This window comes from Cydia pomonella, chromosome 24, assembly GCF_033807575.1.
Source record: "Cydia pomonella isolate Wapato2018A chromosome 24, ilCydPomo1, whole genome shotgun sequence".
In the NCBI taxonomy this organism is placed as follows: domain Eukaryota; kingdom Metazoa; phylum Arthropoda; class Insecta; order Lepidoptera; family Tortricidae; genus Cydia; species Cydia pomonella.
Genome location: NC_084726.1, coordinates 2,932,451 through 2,954,293, shown reverse-complemented (window position 1 = coordinate 2,954,293; position 21,843 = coordinate 2,932,451). Strand labels below are relative to the sequence as shown.

General features: G+C 36.3%; 1 protein-coding gene across 1 annotated transcript; it reads right to left on the bottom strand.

Moving 5' to 3' along the window:
- Positions 1-7,040: 7,040 nt before the first annotated feature.
- LOC133530940 (uncharacterized) lies at positions 7,041-21,288 on the bottom strand. The gene is made up of 5 exons (XM_061868999.1): positions 21,233-21,288; positions 20,440-20,521; positions 11,087-11,229; positions 8,130-8,220; positions 7,041-7,104 (listed from the first exon to the last, which is right to left on the bottom strand). Exons 1-5 carry the CDS (start codon positions 21,271-21,273, stop codon positions 7,072-7,074), a joined length of 390 nt encoding a protein of 129 aa, XP_061724983.1. The 5' UTR covers positions 21,274-21,288; the 3' UTR covers positions 7,041-7,071.
- Between the last annotated feature and the right edge of the window lie 555 nt (positions 21,289-21,843).

The window sequence follows — 21,843 nt, the reverse complement described above, 5'->3', positions numbered from 1 at the left end:
CTTTTTAATCATGCCTACGCACTTTTAAGAATTCTATACTTACTTCATCCACTTACAAGTCATAATACATTATGTATTTTTAAGATATTAAAATAGGTCATTTACCTTGAAGCTCCTTTTTATGGAGCGAATTATTTATTATTATTTATTTTTTATTTATTTATTGCATATTAATCATGTGGTACATAACAGGTATTACATTAGGGCAAGTTCACACATGAACCCTGTTAGGGCACAGCAAGTATATCTTAAACTACACTAAAACTAGGAGGTGCATGCACATATGTACATAAAATTAAAATACTTATGTTCAAGGCATAAAATTAAAAGATAACATTTGATATTTTATTATTATTTTAACTTAATAGTTGCCATTAATTTATTTATATTTATTTATTTTGTAAATACTCTCCCACAGAAACATTAACATTAATAAATTAGTATTATTTATATTAAATTCAAATTATCATTAACTCATCATGTTGATCATGTTGACATGTTGATTGCGTTTTAATATATTGTTTCTACTCCTCTACTGTTACGTCATTTATACATTCATGGACACGAAAATAAGAACATACATAAAAGGTTTGACGAAAAGTCTATATTCTCTATTCCTCATAACAGAACATGTGCTTTAAAATCGCTAAAACGTTACTGCGAATGGATACCAACCTAACAAAATCAAAATTAATACAGTTTCAAACTAAGTGCATTGCTGCGAACTTACAAAATATTCATTGGGTTGTATAGTAGAAACAATTGCTTCATAAGTCAGAAACGAGCATTTGGCACCCTTAATATAGACTATGAAGACCGCTTAGCGTTGCTTGTTAGTCTCCTTAGGCTACTGTGGCCAAGATCGAGAAAAAAAGCTGTCCAAAAATTTAATTTAGCAAGGAGCAAGTACCAGGGCCTCATGAGTTTACTAGTAGGTGCCGCTGACTAACCCGTCATCCCCGGCGGCCGGGCGCGAACGAGTATGAAGATATCGCGGCTGCTGGCGTATCTTAGCTGTATTCTTTTGGTTTGTTTACCTATATGATTATACTAGTTTAGAGTATTATTTTCGTTGACTCGCAAAAAAAAATTGTATGCAAAGTTGTATAAGCAGGTAAAAAAATGCTCGTGGAGTATTCTTCATAATGTTTGCCTGCGTTTGCGTTTCCGTCTCACATTGTAATTGTAACCCACGCCACTCGCATTTTTTAACCCATTTCTTATACAACGGTTGCATAAAATACTATAATATTATATCTATGTCTCACGAAAGTTTTAGTATGTATTTTACAAAAAACAATGTAAGCGTTTTTGTATATTTTAAATATATTCTAACATAATTTATTCCATCTTCTATATGTCGGCGTAAAGTTCTCTTTTCATTACTCTTATAATTTGTTATTCCCTGTGTGCTCCTAGCTTTGCTCAAAAATATTATGACTGAAATATACGGAAGGAAAGCTTTGCGAATATTTTATATTGTTCTTGAGTTTATTTTTTCCTGTAGCTTAATCATGATTTAACTAGTCGTGTTATACGCCTTGACTTATAACAGTTATATTTTTCGAGTTTAACTAATATTAAAATATCACCGAGTTACCCCAAAGTGAAAGGCCATATCGTAAAATTCAAAGTACATAGCCATATCTAACTTATCTTGACGACCGGTTTGGCCTAGTGGGTAGTGAGTGTAGTGACCCTGCCTACGAAGCTGATGGTCCCGGGTTCAAATCCTGGTAAGGGCATGTATTCGTGTGATGAGCATGGATATTTGTTCCGGAGTCATGGGTGTTTTCTATGTATTTAAGTATTTATAAATATTTATATATTATATATATCGTTGTCTAAGTACCCTCAACACAAGCCTTATATTGAGCTTACTGTGGGACTTAGTCAATTTGTGTAATAATGTCCTATAATAATATTTATTTATATCATGCAGTTAGGTCAGAGAGCTAGCTGTTCATTTATTTCAATTTGTCGATTATTATTATTAATCTAAGTTGTCAAAGCTTGTGGCTAATTAGTTTTTTGTTTATTTTGTAAAGTATAAAACTTATTAATCTTATTTTCAATGAAGAAATATTTAAAGTATATAGTCTACGCCACCACAAATGTAACATAAATTAAAATTCAATAATTCTGGTAAAAAATAAATCAAAGCTAAGTATAAGACTTTAGAAAATAGTTTATTTTTTACTTGAGCATCGAAGCTTGCTGTACAAACAATTCGTGTGTCCCTATTTCGCCCTTAGAGACGAGACCCACGTTCTGTTCTAATAAAATTAGCCAGGTATGCGTGACCCACATTACGCTGTCTGGTTCTTTTAACTTATGTATAAAACATTCTAAATTATGGCAATCTTACTCACTATTAGAAAAAAAAACCCGTTGGGAAGGGAAGGGAAGGGAAGAAGGAAGGGTTCCGTACCATTATTCGAGTGTACCTAATGTAATAAATATTGTCTTATTTTGTGTACAATGTTATTGTATCTTCTTTTTATTATGTGCTGTTGTTAATATGTTTGATCTTGGTTGCATGACGCATTAGATTTCTGTAATGTCGTGTAAACATATTTTAAATAAAAAAAAATTAAATTATCTATAAAAAACGGTCACCCATCCAAGTACTGACCCCGCCCGATGTTGCTTAACTTCGGTGATTGGATGAGAATCTCGAGATTGGGATTTTTTTTAATTTTATTCTGGTTTTAGTGTTTGTTGTTATAGCGGCAACAGAAATAAATAATCTGTAGAAATTTCAACTGGCTAACTATCACGGTTCATGAGATACAGCCTGGTGACAGACGGACGGACGGACAGCGGAGTCTCAGTAATAGGGTCCCGTTTGACCCTTTGGGTACGGAACCCTAATAACACTGAATAGTACATTGCAGCAATGTTGGCCGCAAGCGCTGGTGGTCTAGCGGTAAAGAGCAAACCGGAGGTCGCGGGTTAAAACTCTGGCTTTTATGTACGTTTGCTACGTTTGTTTCATTTGATATTTTAATAAATAAATAAATAATAAATAAATATTAGGGGACATTATTACACAAATTGACTAAGTCCCACAGTAAGCTTGGACTCGGGTACGTCCTTAAACTACGTCCAAAAGAGAGGTATGGGCATTGTGAATGTCATCTCGCTTTGTGTGGTAGGGCACAGCCAGTGGATGTCATTCCAGATCTAGAGCAGAGCCCAACTGGGGAAGTACCTCCACCTTACAGAAAACCGCAGCCAAATAACACTAGACCCTACTCATAGTTTTGTGTTCCTGCCGGTGAGTAAGGTTGCCAGAGCTCAACGAGGGGGGGCGGGTTTAGGGTCGGCAACGCGCATGTAACTCCTCTGGAATTGCAGGCGTACATAGGCTACGGAGACTGCTTACCATCAGGCGGGCCGTATGCTTGTTGGCCACCGACGTAGTATTAAAAAAAAAACCTCAATAAGGCTTGTGTTGAGGGGACAATGATATATATAATATATAAATATTTATTAATACTTAAATACATAGAAAACACCCATGACTCAGGAACAAATATCCATGCTCATCACATGAATTAATGCCCTTACCAGGATTTGAACCCGGGACCATCGGCTTCGTAGGCAGGGTCACTACCCACTAGGCCAAGCTGGTCGTCACTATATTTACCAGTCGATTTTCGGTGAAGAAACAACTAATCCCAATAAGGCCTAGGTCATAAAGACCTGGGTTGGAAGGTCAGGATGTCAGTCGCTGCCTCCTCTCATGAGCTGTGGCAAAATGCCGGGACAATGTGAGGAAGAAGTCATAGCAAATTTTAATAATGCAAAATACAATCGAATGGAAGGCCTGAAATAATTAACTGGTAATCAAATCAGAGTCTTGTTTTGAACTGTCAAAACAATTTCCCAGATTATAATTTATATGAGGTGGCGAGCGCCATCTCACGTCACGTCTTGACATTAATTATTTTGTATTTTGCTCATTAATATTCTTTAAAGTGTAATATCTATAGCTTATTATATAGTAAACTAATATGGTAGTGTGCAGCGAGAGGAGTTTTTTTTAATACTACGTCGGTAGCAAACAAGCATACGGCCCGCCTGATGGTAAGCAGTATCCGTAGCCTATGTACGCCTGCAACTCCAGAGGAGTTACATGCGCGTTGTCGACCCTAAGCCGACCGTTTTTTTGCCGTATTTATAAATAATGGTACGGAACCCTTCGTGCGCGAGTCCGACTCGCACTTGCCCGGTTTTTTTCTATGAAATTTCGGGAGAAAAACGGTTTCCACTGACTAAATCTTAACATAACACTTTGTTTTTGATGTCAATCGCTTCAGCATAATCTATTCTAAGTGTAGGGTTCGATTTTTTTCGATTGCGAATTTTTAAAAAAAGGATTTTTTTTATACCACGTCGATGGCAAACAAGCATACGGCCCACCTGATGGTAAGCAGTCACCGTAGCCTATGGACGCCTGCAACTCGAGAGGTGTTACATGCGCGTTGCCGACCCTTTAAAAACCTGTACACTCCTTTTTTGAAGAACCCCATACTGTAGCCCCTCGGGAAAACCTCGGCAGGGAGATCATTCCACAGCCGGAGCGTCCGCGGGAGGAAATTCCTCTTAAACCGCACAGTGCGCGACCATTTAGGCTCTAGGGTATGAGGATGAACACCCTGCCGACGGCGAGCGGTGCGGTGATAGAAAGTGGCCGTTGGCATCATATCAAACAATTCTTCAGAGCATAGCCCATTGTATAGTCAGCGTCAAATACTTTGTAGCAGTCAAAGTGGCCAAATAGTTCGGTACACCGTACTAAATATATGGTGTACCGAAGTATTTGGCTACTTTGGTTGCTACAAAGTATTTGACGCTGACTGTACAAGCGGTAATATATATAAACCTAGTTTTCTATTGTGTCATCAACATACAAAAAAATCATGCAGAATGGAAATATGTAGGAGTTGAAAAACTTTTTGTATGGACGAGTAACTTGGCGCTTCCCTCTTAAAAACTTCCCTTGATTTTACTGGTAGGTATATCATAACAAAGTCAGTATTGTATATACGACCGGACGACCGGTTTGGCCTAGTGGGTAGTGACCCTGCCTACGAAGCTGATGGTCCCGGGTTCAAATCCTGGTAAGGGCATGTATGCTGTGATGAGCATGGATATTTGTTCCTGAGTCATGGGTTTTTTCTATGTATTTAAGTATTTATATATATTTATATATTATATATATCGTTGTCTAAGTACCCTCAACACAAGCCTTATTGAACTTACTGTGGGACTTAGTCAATTTGTGTAATAATGTCCTATAATATTTATTTATTTATTTATATATTATCTTATAGATGTAATGATATACTTTAGATTGCATTTTTATATATAATTAGTTACACTATTGTCTTAGGTTTAGCTCCTGTAAAAAATAGTTGTAAGTGTGAAAAAAAAAGAAAAAAAAAACTTAAGTTTCATGTGCGTCATAATTTTATGGAAAATTCTATCAGATAGTAAATATAGAAGCAAATTAGCAAACCGGGACCACTTAGAAACAATTACTGATACTGGAAATTAAAATAATAAACCTTAATTATTACTTTCAGTTATTAAAGCATCCAGTCATTTCCTATTAAAGTTAGAAGGTCAGGGTTGAATGAAATAGGTTTGGATAGAGATTAAAAAATAAACTTTTTTCCGAGCAAGGGAATTCTGAGCCCCTAGTATTTTATTCGATAGCGAAACATGACGTACGCGTTTGCGTTAAGTGTAATTTTGTATGGGATTATAAGTTTCCAAAACGGCCCGCTTGGCGCGCTGTTTCTAAATCCCATACTAAATGAGACTTAACGCAAACGCGTACGTCACGTTTCGCTATCGAATAAATTTACACTAGGGGTACAGTATTAGCAAAAAGTGGGAACTGTTTTGGTTTATTTGTTAACTTCCCTTTACTTATTGTTTCTTCAGTACGTGTTGTAAATGTACTATTTTTATATTAAAATTTTTATAAAAAATAATAGTTATTTGTTTTACAAGGGGTAATGATACTATTGAAGTAAAGATTTGATTTCTTTTTTGCAGGTTGCTTCGATGATTTTGACGATTGACCTGCTAGCATGAATTGCGTTCTCTCGCGCGACTCCATATATAATTTATAGCGCGGCTACAAGGCTGGACTCGCGCGCGAGAACGCAACTCATGCTAGCCGGTTTGGTCTGGCCTAGTAGTTTTTAGGATTCCGTAGCCAAATGGCAAAAAACGGAACCCTTATAGATTCGTCATGTCCGTCTGTCTGTGCGATTATGTCACAGCCACTTTTTTCCGAAACTATAAGAGCTATACTGTTCAAACTTGGTAAGTAGATGTATTCTATGAACCGCATTAAGATTTTTACACAAAAATAGAAAAAAAAAACAATAAATTTTGGGGGTTCCCAATACTTACAACTGAAACTCAAAAAATCTTTTTTCATCAAACCCGTGTGTAAAAATGATATTGAGGTTTCTAATATATTTTTTTTTCTAAACTGAATAGTTTGCGCGAGAGACACTTCCAAAGTGGTAAAATGTGTCCCCCCCCCCCGTAACTTCTAAAATAACAGAATGAAAAATCTAAAAAAAATATATGATATACATTGCCATGCAAACTTCCACCGAAAATTGGTTTGAACGAGATCTAGTAAGTAGTTATTTTTTAATACGTCATAAATGGTACGGAACCCTTCATGGGCGAGTCCGACTCGCACTTGGCCGCTTTTTTTTTTTATTATTAAAAACTGATCGGCGATTGGCTCTAGTCACACCTGATGGAAAGTGAAGACAGGGCCTATGATGGAGCTCACCGGTTCAGTAGTAGCCTATTCACTTTAAAGAGACCGAGGTCATATTTCATCAGGGAATACAGTTGAATGGGTTTTCAAAATAATGTAGCCAGCTGCAGAACTAGTTACCCCTTCCTCTACCCTGCTAAAAAATATACATATACAGGGGGTAAGTTATATATGCAGCTGACTGCACTTGGAGGTAAAGTTAAAAAAAAAAAAAAAGACATCACGCAGTAGATATTTATTGATAATTCAATTTAGCCATGATTCCAGCCAGCCCAGGAATGTTGCTAAAAACAAAAAATATAATTAATAGTTATTAGTACAGTTTGAAAATATCGATACGAAAAATGTGCCAAAAATATGTATACACTACCTTAATATATGGGCAATAAAGTCGTGTGTACATATTTTTGGCATTTTTTTTCGTATCGATATTTTCAGACGTGACCGTACCTATTATATTACATACACACACACACACACACACAACAACCAACAAACATCAAACATTGTCTCCTATGTTTTACCTAGGTATAGATAAATTTGTAAGCATAGAGTGCTCACTCCATACATCAGTCTCACCAAAACGCTTATTATTTTCGTAGGCGACATCTAGCGTCAAGCAGATTTATCAATACTGCTACTTGACAATAGATATCGGCTAACAAGCATACGGTCCGCCTGATGGTAAGCGGTCCCCTTCGCCTATAGAACGTAGGATCGTATAGATGTGATATACCACGTGCGCCCGTAAGGGACATAACATACGCAATGCGACAAAATTAAATACACGTTTTAACATTCCTGACAACATACCAAAAACAACCTACGAAATTTGGTCGGGTTATTTGTTGCCCACCATATAAACGGTGGGCAACAAAAAAAGTCTACTCACTTTTTTTTTTTATATACTACGTCGGTGGCAAACAAGCATACGGCCCGCCTGATGGTAAGCAGTATCCGTAGCCTATGTACGCCTGCAACTCCAGAGGAGTTACAGGCGCGTTGCCGACCCTAACCCCCTCTCAACCCTCGTTGTGACTTAGGACTTTTTAGAAGTTGCCAGAAAGGAAAAGTGAGACTATGATATAAACAATAATAGCGCTTTTCCTGCTACCTACTCCTACTACAAGATACATAAGACTATCCCGTTCTGTCAGTTCCCCCCACCACTCATACCCAACCCATACTAAATACCTACTAGGTTCATGATATGCCTGCAACTCCAGCGACGTGTTTTTAAGCGTTGCCGACCCTATCGCACCTTCGTTGAGCTCTGGCAATCTTACTCACATATCTAACTTTTACTTACGCGTAAAGTATTAACAGCCTCATCATCATCTAGGTCCATGTTCATCTCGTCAGCACGGTCAACAGCAATTCCATCAGATGCAGGATTGTAACTGTAACAAAATTTTGCAATTTGTTAAACACCATTTTTTTCTTAGAGCATAATTTAAACGAATTTCTTATGATTTTAATTATGATTAGTTGATTAATATGAAAAATTACTTCAATACCTATGACAATTCTGGGGATTAGCTGTCAAGCGGACCCCAAGCTCCCATGACCCGTGGCAAAATGCCGGGACAGCACAAGGAAGAAGAAGAGTAAAAATTAGAAGCGAAAAACAGATATATAACAAATTTTTAGATGAAAATTTCGAGAAAAATCAAACGTACCCGTACGTTTGATTTTTCTGTGCTGTGGTTGGTAATAAACAAATTGTGTCAAAATATTTTCAATAATGTTAATATTCAGAGAGGAAAATGAGGGCTACGTTTGTATGAAAAGGCGGTTTCGCAGGGGTCCACCCCACTCCACCACTTTCGCTGACGGGTTGGGGATCCAGACTCGCGAGTTCAGTCTCGCCCGAGTCAGTGAATTTTTCTTCTTTCTTTTGTACCTAAGCTTTGTATATTTTGCAGACTTTTCTGCTGTATTGTTCGTGTGATCCACGATGACGCGTAGATATGTCAAATCTAACCTATAATAACTAGGCATCGGAGTTTTATGGAGTCGACATTAGCAATAAAATTCATTTCATACTCATACTCATTCATCTATTTATTTAATAAGTGATTTTAATTTTATAACCAGGAACTAGAACTTTGACGAGTTATATACTATACTTTAATTTTGTCTTTGAATGTATAAATATTACAAATAAGAATAATTACTATATACAACGTGTCCCAAAACTCAACGATAAGCCGGCACCAGAGGATGGAGCTGCTTATGATTAGTCGAGAAAAAATAAGGAAAAAAATATATCTCAATTATTTTAGAAATTACAGAAAAAAAATGAAATTCATTGAAAATCGACATCCCTAATGGTATTTTTAACGACCATGTCTACAAATATTCAAATATTACTGTTTTTTATTTTGTTTTTGGAAACTTCAGTAGCCCTGCTATCTAACACAGTTCTTAAAAATACCAAAATACATGTAGTTTTTACACAAAAAATAATCAAAATTCATTTTGTCCCTACAATTTTGAAAGATTGTTTCTTTCAGTCCACTCTCAATCATCATGGTGTAAAAAAATAGTATCGACACCACTATGGTAATTATTTTCAAAAGTTGACGCAACTAACCAAGATTCCAAAATGGTATAATACTTTGGGAAACCTAGTCACAACAAAAAACAACGAATTTTTAAACAAGAACCGACATTTTTAAATGTTGATATTAATCACTTTTGAAAAGGGTTGTTGTTGCAAGTTTTAAAATTTCAATGGAAAATGTGGGTAGTTAATACACAAACAACAAACTCTACTCAAAATCTACTCAAAACCCATAGCAACATTGGACGAGCTTCGCCAAAAAATCACACAAGCTGCGGATCATATCAATGGTAGAAGATATGCACGACGGATAAAACGATCATTTCTAAGGCGATGTCATGTCTGTATTAATGCCGGTGGCAGGCAATTTGAACATTTACTGTAGTATTAATAATGTAGTAAATGAATTTAAAAAAAAGGAAAAAAAATTGTACCATTTCTTTGCATTTATTCAACATTTTTCAACAACAAAAATCCTTTTTTGGGTACAGTAAAAGTGATTACCGCCAACATTAAATAATGTCGATTCTTGTTTAAAAATTCGTTGTTTTTTGTTGTGACTAGGTTTCCCAAAGTATTATACCATTTTGGAATCTTGGTTAGTTGCGTCAACTTTTGAAAATAATTGCCATAGTGGTGTCGATACTATTTTTTTACACCATGATGATTGAAAGTGGACTGTAAGAAAAAATCTTTCAAAATTGTAGGGACAAAATGAATTTTGATTATTTTTTGTGTAAAAACTACATGTATTATGGTATTTTTAAGAACTGTGTTAGATAGCAGGGCTACTTAAGTTTCCAAAAACAAAAAAAAAAGCAGTAATATTTGAATATTTGTGACATGGTCGTTAAAAATACCATTAGGGATGTCGATTTTCGATGAATTTCATTTTTTTTCTGTAATTTCTAAAATAATTGAGATATATTTTTTTCCTTATTTTTTCTCGACTAATCATAAGCAGCTCCATCCTCTGGTGCCGGCTTATCGTTGAGTTTTGGGACACGTTGTATACCCTCGGGTATCAATATTAGCACGAGCGAAAGATTCCAAAATTGAACCACGAGCGTAGCGAGCGGTTCGAGAAATGGAATCTTGAGTGTTGCGAGGGTTTCAAGGCACGAGGGTTAAACAAACTTTGCGTCTGAGTGAAACACAAAAATTTTCACCCCACCAACTATTAACTATAAAATACCAAAATATTCAAATTAAATCAAAACCAATTTTTTTTTTAGCCTACTTGTGTGTCCCACTGCTGGGCAAAGGTCAAATCCAAAGGAATGTAATAAAAAAAATATCATTCAAAATCATCATTTAAAAGTCAATTCTACTAGCTAACATAAGGAAACGACTCAAAATTTGTATCTGATTACTTTGCCCCATATGTGGACAAAATGCGACTTTCTCATTCGTTTTTGAACAATCAAGAGGGTCTTTACCAGTTGGTGTGGTGAAAAATTAATTTACAGTACATATGGTGCTACTTTACCGCACTAGTGCGAAAATTAGCATATTACTTTACTATGTCGAACATTTAAAGGGCCATATGTACTGTAAAACGTTGTACGATACATGTGCGAATAGGTAATTCGCAACTCGTGTCGATTTAAAACACTCCCTTCGGTCGTGATTTAATATATCGCCACTCGTTTCGAATTTCCTATTTTTCGCACTTGTATCGTAATGTACTATTAACTTACCCGGATGGCTCGTCATTGTATCTTAACATTGAATTAGCATTGCGCATACCAGCAGCAACTTTTGGGTGGTATTGGCTTTCTTCTAAATAGGCACTGATGCCAACGAAGAAGCTTACGAATAATAATAATACCAGTCGGGAGAGCTGAAAAAAACAGGTTAATTAATATAATATCATAAAGAAATATGAAAAATAAACCAACCAACCAACCACCAACCACCAACCAACCAACTTTTTTTTTGATAGTTTATTTAATATTTTTTGACGACCGGTGGCCTAGTGGGTAGTGACCCTGCCTACGAAGCTGATGGTCCCGGGTTCAAATCCTGGTAACGGCATGTATTTGTGTGATGAGCATGGATATTTGTTCCTGAGTCATGGGTGTTTTCTAAGTATTTAAGTATATATATATTATATATATCGTTGTCTAAGTACCCTCAACACAAGCCTTATTGAGCTTACTGTGGGACTTAGTCAATTTGTGTAATAATGTCCTATAATATTTATTTATTATTATTTATTTATATAAAAAACTTGCGTTTTACATCAAAGCTCAGATCGTGATTAAAGTGCAGTAAGGTGCTAGCTATTAAGAGGAAAGGGGACGGTCTCTTCTCCATACAAACGTACTCCCCGTTTTCCTCTCCGGAATACATTATGGAAAATGTTTTACATAATTTAATGTATATTAGCATAGCTATGCCCCTACGTGTGACTTTTTTCGATTTTTTGATTACTGTAAACTTTGAGCGAAAACCTAATCGTTGACTGTTGACTATTGAGTCCAGGGCTAAAACTGCTGCCAAAAAACTTGGTGTCCCATTTAAGGTGAGGCGGTATTTCACGCCGAAACAGCTTCTCTCCCTAGCTAGTCGCTAGCCTATCGGTGTTCTATCGGATACATTTCGGGGAGTGTGCACAGGAACTGCACGATCTGATCCCACCTTCCCCTTTCCATCATCGGACGTCCAGGCGTGGGGAGCGAATGCACCCGTTCGTGGTACACATTCCATTTGTACGCACTAAACGGTGTGCCTCCTCTATTTGTTACGGACGGCTAAAGAATGGAATGCGCTCCCGCCCTCTGTATTCCCTGATAAATATGACCTCGGTCTCTTTAAAGCAAGAGTGAATAGGCTACTACTGAACCGGTGAGCTCCATCTTAGGCCCTGTCTTCACTTTCCATCAGGTGTGACTAGAGCCAATCGCCGATCAGTTTTTAATAAATAAATAAAAAAAAACTGGTACTTTCTTGGATCCGACCTTCCTAAGACTGACGACTGGTTTGCGACTCGGGGTTTCGGTATGTACGCCACGTATATGCTCTTGTGGCACGGACGTGGACCGACTGGGATACCATGGATTATCTTGTCAAAAAAGTGCAGGTCGTTTTTCAAGACATGCGTCGCTTAATGACATAATCCGTCGATCTCTTGCCACCATCAATGTGCCTGCTCTTCTTGAGCCGACTGGCATTATCAGGGATGATGGCAGCAGGCCTAATGGGGTGTCCTTGGTTCCTTGGAGCTTGGGACGGATGTTAGTGTGGGATGCTACCTGCGTAGACACACTGGCACCGTCCCACCTCCAACGGACTAATGTACTCGTAAAAGCGGGCGCTGCGGCGGAAAGCGCCGAAATTTTGAAACGTAATAAATATAAGAGCCTCGGTTAATACCATTTTGTACCATTTGGCGTTGAAACTCTAGGTCCATGGGGTCCCAGCGCGCACAAGTTTTTTGAAGCAATCGAGAAACGTGTGGTTGACGTAACTGGTGACCGAAGAGCTGGCGGCTTCGTCGCACAACGTATCAGTATTGCGATACAACGAGGAAATGCCGCCAGCATCCTTGGTACAATGCCTCAAGGGCCTATTTTAGATACGAGTATAAGCTAGTTATAGTAATCTTCTGTATATATCCATTATGTATATTGTTATTGTAAATAAATACTTTTACCAATTAAAAGACCGAAAAAAGTATTTGATACGAATGTTTTACTTGCTTCTAACTCTTGAAATATATACAAATATTGCGGTTGATATTCAACAAATTGTGTCAAAATATTTTCAATAATGTTCATATCCATAGAGGAAAATGAGGACTACGTTTGTATCAAAAGGTGATTCCGTGCGTTTAAAAAAAGACAGAAAAGTACGATTATCGAAAACCATGAATCTTTTACTAGACTAGTGCATTATCAGGGCCAGCTTAAGGTACCGGGTTGTCGAGGGTTAGAAGATAATTCATTAATTACTGGGTACCCGATATACCTAGTTAGAAATTCGCAATGCAGCGGTGGCAACATCGTTCCATTTTTATCACTTGTCACTATGCCCGTCACTTTCGCGCTTACATACTTGTTAGAACGTGACAGGCATGGTGACAAATGATAAAGAGGCGACCATCTTATCCCTACAGGCGTCGTTATTTGCAATGATATAGGATAGGAGACAAACGAGCAGACAAATTTATAAATTTAATCTTGATTACACATAATAAAATACATTGTACAAAAGTGAACTTAGCAAACTTAATGCGACAAGGCATTCTCTACCAGTCAACTTGCTTTAGGCAAAGCAGATAAGTTGCAGGCGGTGCGAAATTGTGTAGTAAAATAAAATTATTGATGGTATAATTAGGTACTTAATACACAAATATAAACATACGTAAATAATATTTATACAAATACATATCATACATGTGAAATCAGATTAATTTACAAACCGAAACGCTACGATTTTGCAGTATTGTCAGCAAAGTGCACACTTAAGGTCACAAAGCGCTTGATTGTCTCAACTCAACGACTTAAATTAAAAATCGGCCAAGTGCTAGTCGGGCTCGCGCACGAAGGATTCCGTACCATTCCGCAAAAAAAACGGCAACAAAATCACGTTCGTTGTATGGGAGCCCCACTTAAAAAAATATTTTACTCTTTTTTTTGTATTCGTTATTATACTATTATAGCGGCAACAGAAATACATCATCTGTGAAAATTTCAACTGTCTAGCTGTTCATGAGATACAGCCTGGTGACAGTGATGACAGACAGACAGTGGAATCTTAGTAATAGGGTCCCGTTTTTACCCTTTGGGTACGGACGGAACTCTAAAAATCTAAATAATAATAGTTTTTACGACGATACGTGGCGCGGAGTCTATGAAAAGTGGTATCAAAATGAAAACAAATAAAAACCGTGGGACCCTATTAGGATCGAAAGAGCACGTGATACAAAGTATAAATAATTATATATATATATATACAACTTTAAATCAATTGACCCAGTAAATAGTAATTAATACAATCGTTATATAATAAACAGCTTTTCAGTCGAGTACCGTGCATAGGCAACGAAGCTTGCTGAGTTGCCTAAGTGAGGTACGAGATTGAAAAGCCTGATTATATCACTATTGTATACGATACTTTTTCTAGGAGTCATCAAAAATATTTTCTTTATTATAAAGCCTCCGCCCGCCCGTCCCCCGTTCTATGAGCGGCATGTGATAGGTCATTTAATAGTTGAATACAGCGTATCGAAAGAAATTTTAAAGTTGAGTTGTGACCCCATACATGAAAAGTACGCAATTATAGTTTAGTATACGAAATCTTAATTCAACCATTACAGTCCACGAGTAGAAAAAAACACTTACCCCCTTATTCATAAACGTGTACTAAAGTTACGATGCCGCTGATCATCGTTTGTCCCTTTCCATCATACCAACACGTCGGAAAGGGACAAACAATGATCAGCGGCATCGTAACTTTAGTACACGTTTATGAATAAGTTTATTTATTTAATCGTATGGCATACATATCGTAAAAGTAGAGACAATATAATTAATTAAATGTCTACACATAGACCAGTCAGCCACTTCATGGCTTCGTCGCTCAGGGTGATCAGGTCTTCGGGAGGACCGGCGACATAACGCGTTATAGGGCAGTCTTGAATTATGTGCTGGATGGTTTGGGCTTCCGCACCGCAGCTGCAGGCCGGAGAATCCACCCACCCACAGCGATGTTTGTAGTAGGCGCATCGACCGTGACCAGTACGAAGTCTATTAAGTCTACACCAGTCTCTTCTAGGGAGGTCCGAACCCATTATTCTAGAGCCAGGAGTAATTTCAGAGCCTATGAATAAGTTACTCAATAATCACTTACCATTGTTACGCCTTGAGAAGTATGACTTCAACTACATTCAATTTTAATCTGGTCTCTGCTTTTATATTGAATCGATTCTATGCAATTATGTTACATTATGATATAACTAATCCAACATGACAGAGTAATTGACTTTTTGTATTTTTTAAACATTATTTTACAAGTAATATATTAACGACTGGTCTGGCCTAGTGGGTAATGACCCTGCCTATGAAGCCGATGGTCCCGGGTTCTAATCCCGGCAAGGGCATTTATTTGTTTGATGAACACAGATAGTTGTTCCCGAGTCATGGGTGTTTTCTATGTATATAAGTATGTATTTGATCTAGTTTTTTGCACCTCCTAAATAGTAAATTAATATGATCACTTCTCCGCTACCTAAACGTTGTCTGGTAGAGATCGCTCTTTAGCGATAAGACCGCCTGTTGTCACCTCTGTCTTCATGTATTATGTATGTCTCTCTGTAAATGTTATTTAGAGGTTGTGGAATAAAGATGATTTGTATTGTATTGTATTGTATTGTATTGTATTGTATTGTATTGTATTGTATTGTATTGTATTTATCTATATACGTATGTAGTTTAGAGCTAGGTCGATTTGTGTTAGATTGCCCCAAAGATTTATTTATTTATTATTAAATATAGAAAAGTAAAAATGGCTGGTTTAAAGCCAGAAGTCATTCTTTACCAGTTAACCATGGGCTAAATAGTAAGATTGAATATTGTAGGTACCGTTTGAGTAACTTTAATAAGATAATGGGCAAAAGCCTTCCTCCTTTCTTTCCACGTGTTCTTGGTCTTGACCTGTCTCCCACCAGTTCCTGTCGAAGGCGTCAAGGTCTCTCGCCATCGCCTTCGAGGATTGCCGTGACCTCGGTTTATAACTCATAAAAATATCATCTTTCAGCCAATATTTAATTTTTAACGAATGTTTTTCGTTCTACATCTAAAACCATCATTAAAACGTCTGCATTTAATAAGAGTTTTCATAAGTCATTAAAATAAAATAAAAAAAATGAATATTATAGGACATTATTACACAAATTGACTAAGTCCCACAGTAAGCTCAATAAGGCTTGTGTTGAGGGTACTTAGACAACGATATACATAATACATAAATTTTTTAAATACTTAAATACATAAAAAACACTCATGACTCAGGAACAAATATCCATGCTCATCACACGAATAAATGCCCTTACCAGGATTAGAAACCCGGGACTATCGGCTTCATATCATTTCTACCTAAAATGTGTAAAACAAAACAGTTCATTAGTTGACACAATGTTTAATGCATAAATAATACTAATTAAATAATTTGACGACCGGTTTGGCCTAGTGGTTAGTGACCCTGCCTACGAAGCTGATGGTCCCGGGTTCAAATCCTGGTAAGGGCATTTATTCGTGTGATTAGCATGGATATTTGTTCCTGAGTCATGACTCAGGACCCCATGGGTGTTTTCTATGTATTTAAGTATTTATAAATATTTATATATTATATATATCGTTGTCTAAGTACCCACAACACAAGCCTTATTGAGCTTACTGTGGGACTTAGTCAATTTGTGTAATAATGTCCTATAATATTTATTTATTTATAATGTGTGATGGTTAATCACATCAGATTTATCTTCATTTTCATTAAATCTGCAAATACTTCTTTCATTCATTAATCTCAGTAACATAATTTAATCATGTCCTCAATGTAGATAAAGTAGGCAAGTTTTAATAGCAATACAAATCTCGAAATTGATTCGTAATGGATTGAATTAAAACATGTATTTTAATTTAAGGATGAAATTATCTTAAAGTAAAACATTTAGGTTATAAATTTGTTATGCTTGTGCCTTATCATTACCAGCTTTTTGGATTTCACGGGCCTATAAATACCGGTTGTTTGATAGGCTTGCGTGGGGATATAGATCCAGCACGTAGAGGCTCCTTTAATATCATGTAGAACGCCTGCTGGAACCCGTTCACAGGCGCAACAATAGACACCCATGAACCGGTCGCAGCAGGCATTGGGACTATTGTAGAAAAAGTGAACATTATAACGGTCTATGAATTGAAGTTTGGGTGGACAATGAGACTGGGTTATTGCAAGGACGTCCGGGCATCTTCCATGACCAAGTCTTCACTAGTTACGAGGCAGGTATAATTATCAATATTATTTTCATCACACTTGCTCGAAAAAATCTTATTTCACGAAGGATAAAGGCCTATATTGTTCCCATGGGAGGTTTGGACTGTGAAAAAAAGCTTTAACTCCCTAGGGAGTTATAGCTTTTTGAAGTGAAAACTTCTTTAGCGGCGCTGTGTTTTATTATGTCACTAATTCATACAATCTAAGTAGCATAAATGAGTTTTACTTTTAAAATGTCGACGTTTAATCGTTTGTTAGTGGTTCGTCTACTAGATCGTCTGCTAGTTTAACAGTCCAGACGCGGTTTATTTATTTAGTATAAATTTTATTTTGACACTTTGAGAGACTTTACACCTCCAAATTTTATTAGTATTAGTACTCTGACATTGGGGACCTTTTACATCTCCAGATTTAATGTGTTTTTAACCATAGAGACTATACATCTCTATTGTATTGTATTAATTATTTATTTTAAGATTATTATAATGTAATGTTTACCCAGGTATTGGCTGTTGTATTTATAAATGTTGTTATGTATTTTTCATGTCACTATATGATGTTACTATAAATGTTGTTTTGACTTGTAAAAGAGCCCTTGAGGCCTACTTGCAGAATAAATTTTTGAATTTTGAATTTTGTATGTCGTATAATTGACGATATCTAAATGAGAGCTTATCTAAACCAGCGGTAGCATCATGGTTCCATTTTTATCACTTGTCACTATGCCCGTCACTTTCGCGCTTACATACTTGTTAGAACGTGACAGGCATGGTGACAAATGATAAAGAGACAACCATCTTAGCCCTGCAGCACTTATCCTTATCATATCTCATTCTTCGAATCGGGCCGTTTCATGAGATACAGCCTGGTAACAAACGAACAGACGATTTTTATAAGTGACCCTTTTTGCCACTTTGGTAGTAGTGAAAAAACAGAATTAAATAAAAAAAATAAGGGGGCTCCAACACAGCAAACGTGATTCTTTTGCTCGTTTTTATAGATAATGGTACGGAACCCTTCGTAGAAACGTAACGTTGGGTATTGAAAGTTTATTAAACTGGCTACACTGCGTGGGCTGTTTTAATTTTTTTATCGGTTATACCTGCCTACAAAAACGAATTATAAATATTTTTCATAATAATGTACTTGATGCTTCGAGCAACACAGGGAAGGGAGACGGCATTCATACTATTTCCCCTCTGCCAAAGCATAGGTACAACTGTACCTATGGCGGTGCATGTTGTGACTCGTCCGTACACAAAAAGAGATCGAAGTGTGCACGATTTGTCTTCGACGTGTGTCATTTTCTATGTATTTGTGTCGTCATTACAGATTGGATTTTGTATGTAGTGAGTGAGAAGTGCGACTGTGTGCACGTTTGCCCCCGCAAAAAATGGCAGAACGATTTGTACGGCGAGATATCGCTTCCGACGTGTCGGAAGCCGGTATTGCTCGAAGACTTGATGGGTAAAGTTTTAATAAATAAAAACAATCATGATGTTCAGATATTTATTGACAATTAACAGTGATAATTAGCCATTACCAAGAATAGACGCTAAGACTTCTTTAGGAATTTTCTTGCCCTGAAATCAACACAAAATAAAATAATTATTAGTTACACCAAATATACTCAAAACTTTGATAATTGTATGGAGTGTACATTTGTTTATTGACGTTCTTGTATAAAAATTATGGTATATTTAGTACCTACTTTATAGATAAAAAAAGCGGCCAAGTGCGAGTCGTACTCGCCCATGAACGGTTCCGTACCATTTATGACGTATTAAAAAAAACTACTTACTAGATCTGGTTCAAACCAATTTTCGGTGGAAGTTTGCATGGTAATGTATATCATATATTTTTTTTAGATTTTTCATTCTGTTATTTTAGAAGTTACAGGGGGGCGGACACATTTTTTCACTTTGGAAGTGTCTCTCGCGCAAACTATTCAGTTTAGAAAAAAAAAATATTAGAAACCTAAATATCATTTTTGAAGACCTATCCCTAGATACCCCACACGTATGGGTTTGATGAAAAAAGTTTTTTTGAGTTTCAGTTCTAAGTATGGGGAGCCCCCAAAATTTATTGTTTTTTCAATTTTTGTGTAAACATCTTAATGCGGTTCATAGAATACATCTACTTACCAAGTTTGAATAGTATAGCTTTTATAGTTTCGAAAAAAAGTCGCTGTGACATAATTGGACAGACAGACGGACATGACGAATCTATAAGGTTTCCGTTTTTTGCCATTTGCCTACGGAACCCTAAAAAGACAGAATATAGTGTATCAGTGAGCTGGTAACCTAGCAAACTCACATGGCTCAGCCGTTTTGGAAAAATTCAAAAATTGAATAGGCTGAAAATTTACAATAAATTTCAAGAATTTCAAATAAAAATATTGAATATATGACTTCAAAAGAAGAGAACATTCGGACCACCGAAAGCATTTTTGCCCTGCTGACACACTTTTTGTTTTTCTCCGTCAAAAATTTCAATATTATGGTACCATCGAGCTAATCTGATGATGGAGACAGGAGGTGGCGATAGGAACTCTGTGGTGAAACAACGCAACCTAATTATATTTTGCTTGATTTTTAGAATTGTCTCGATGAGTATTAATTGCCTTACGGCCCGATTCGAAGAATGATTAAGACACGGTTAAGAACTTGGAAAGATCTTTAAAAGATCGATAACTAAATATGTCAAAATTGACGTTTATTTCGATTCCGCTGTGATACCAATAAGATCTATCTACGATATTTCTAACGTCAAAGTGACATTGGTTGCGTGAATCTAGCTGCTTCTGTCAATTATACGACATACAGACGATATCTAAATGAGAGCTTATCTAAACCAGAACTTATCCTTAGAAAAGTACAGTCAGCCATAAAAGCTTGTACCGAGAATACATTTTTTGCCAAAAGCTTATTTCATGGTGATTGACATCAGCATATAAAATCTATAGATTGTAATGTGGTACGTCGGACAATAAATAAGTTTTTTGATAGATTTAAGGTAACTAGCTTGGTTTAATAATAGCTAATAATTTACTTACTTTACGCGAATATACAGTTTCATCTAAGGGCATGGTCATATCGTAAGTATCATCAGCAGCTGCATCTAATTCACGAACGTAACTATAAAAAAAAAAATATTTATTTGTGTGACGAGCACAGCTATTTGTTCCTGAGTCAATATGTTTTTTTTTTTTTTTTTTTTTAAATATAGGACATTATTACACAAATTGACTAAGTCCCACAGTAAGCTCAATAAGGCTTGTGTTGAGGGCACTTAGACAACGATATATATAATATATAAATATTTATAAATACTTAAATACATAGAAAACACCCATGACTCAGGAACAAATATCCATGCTCATCACACGAATAAATGCCCTTACCAGGATTTGAACCCGGGACCTTCAGCTTTGTAGGCAGGGTCACTACCCACTAGGCCAAACCGGTCGTCAAATTATTTCTAATTTTTGAATTGTATATTATATATATAATTTCCTGAGTATCCACAACACAAGCCTTCTTGGCTTACCGTGAGAATTACTCAATTTGTGTAAGAATGTCCCTATAATATTTATTTATTTATTTATTCGTCGACTTAGGCAAAAGGGAGAAGACTCTCGCTCTGAATCGTTTCTGGTGCAGAGGCTGTTCATTGCCATCCAGCGAGGTAATATCGTGAGCATTGTGGGCACTTTTGCACCGGAAACGATAATTATTCGTAAGACTTTGAAAATCTTTTTTTGTTACTCAAACAATTTTTTTCCTTTTATACTACACATTTTTCGTTTTTACTTATTTATTTTTTAATACAAAATTAATTCGACTTACCTATTGTCATTATATCTTAAGTCTGAATTGAAATCACGCATATTATCATCCACGGGATGGTATTGACCATCATATTCAAAGGCATTGTTACCAATGAGCAAGCTTAAGAATAATAAAAATATCAGTCGTGAAAGCTGAAAAAAAAAAACAAATTATTTTTACATAATAATTAACATGAAATCAGTTTTTGGCAAAAATTTCATTTTTGGTACAAGCTTTTATCGCTGACTGTACTTTTCTTCCCACAGGCAACTAATACTCATCGAGACAATTCTAAAAACCCCAAACGCAATAAAATTAGTTTGCGTTGTTTTATCACAGAGTTCCTATGGCTACCTCCTGTCTCCATCATCAGATCAGCTCGATGGTACCATAATATTGCATTGTCATCTGACTTACATATGTATGACAACGCAAACGCGTACGTCACGTCTCGCTATCGAATAAATGTACACTAGGCATAGACATAGACATAGATTTTTTTTATTTAACACCACATTGAAAAATGTTTACAGGCAATGCTCCAAAACATTACAAGCCTTAAAATGAAACTTAATTAGGCACAAATATATGTTTACATGTAGATATAAAAATATATCTACCTATTATAA

Excerpts from the sequence above, each read along its gene's own strand:
- LOC133530940 (XM_061868999.1), bottom strand. The coding sequence starts at position 21,273 with ATGCGTGATTTCAATTCAGACTTAAGATATAATGACAATAG. Across the intron at positions 20,522-21,232 it reads TTAAGATATAATGACAATAG|TTACGTTCGTGAATTAGATG; the intron begins GTAAGTCGAATT and ends TTTTTTTTATAG. Across the intron at positions 11,230-20,439 it reads AAACTGTATATTCGCGTAAA|CTCTCCCGACTGGTATTATT; the intron begins GTAAGTAAATTA and ends TGTTTTTTTCAG.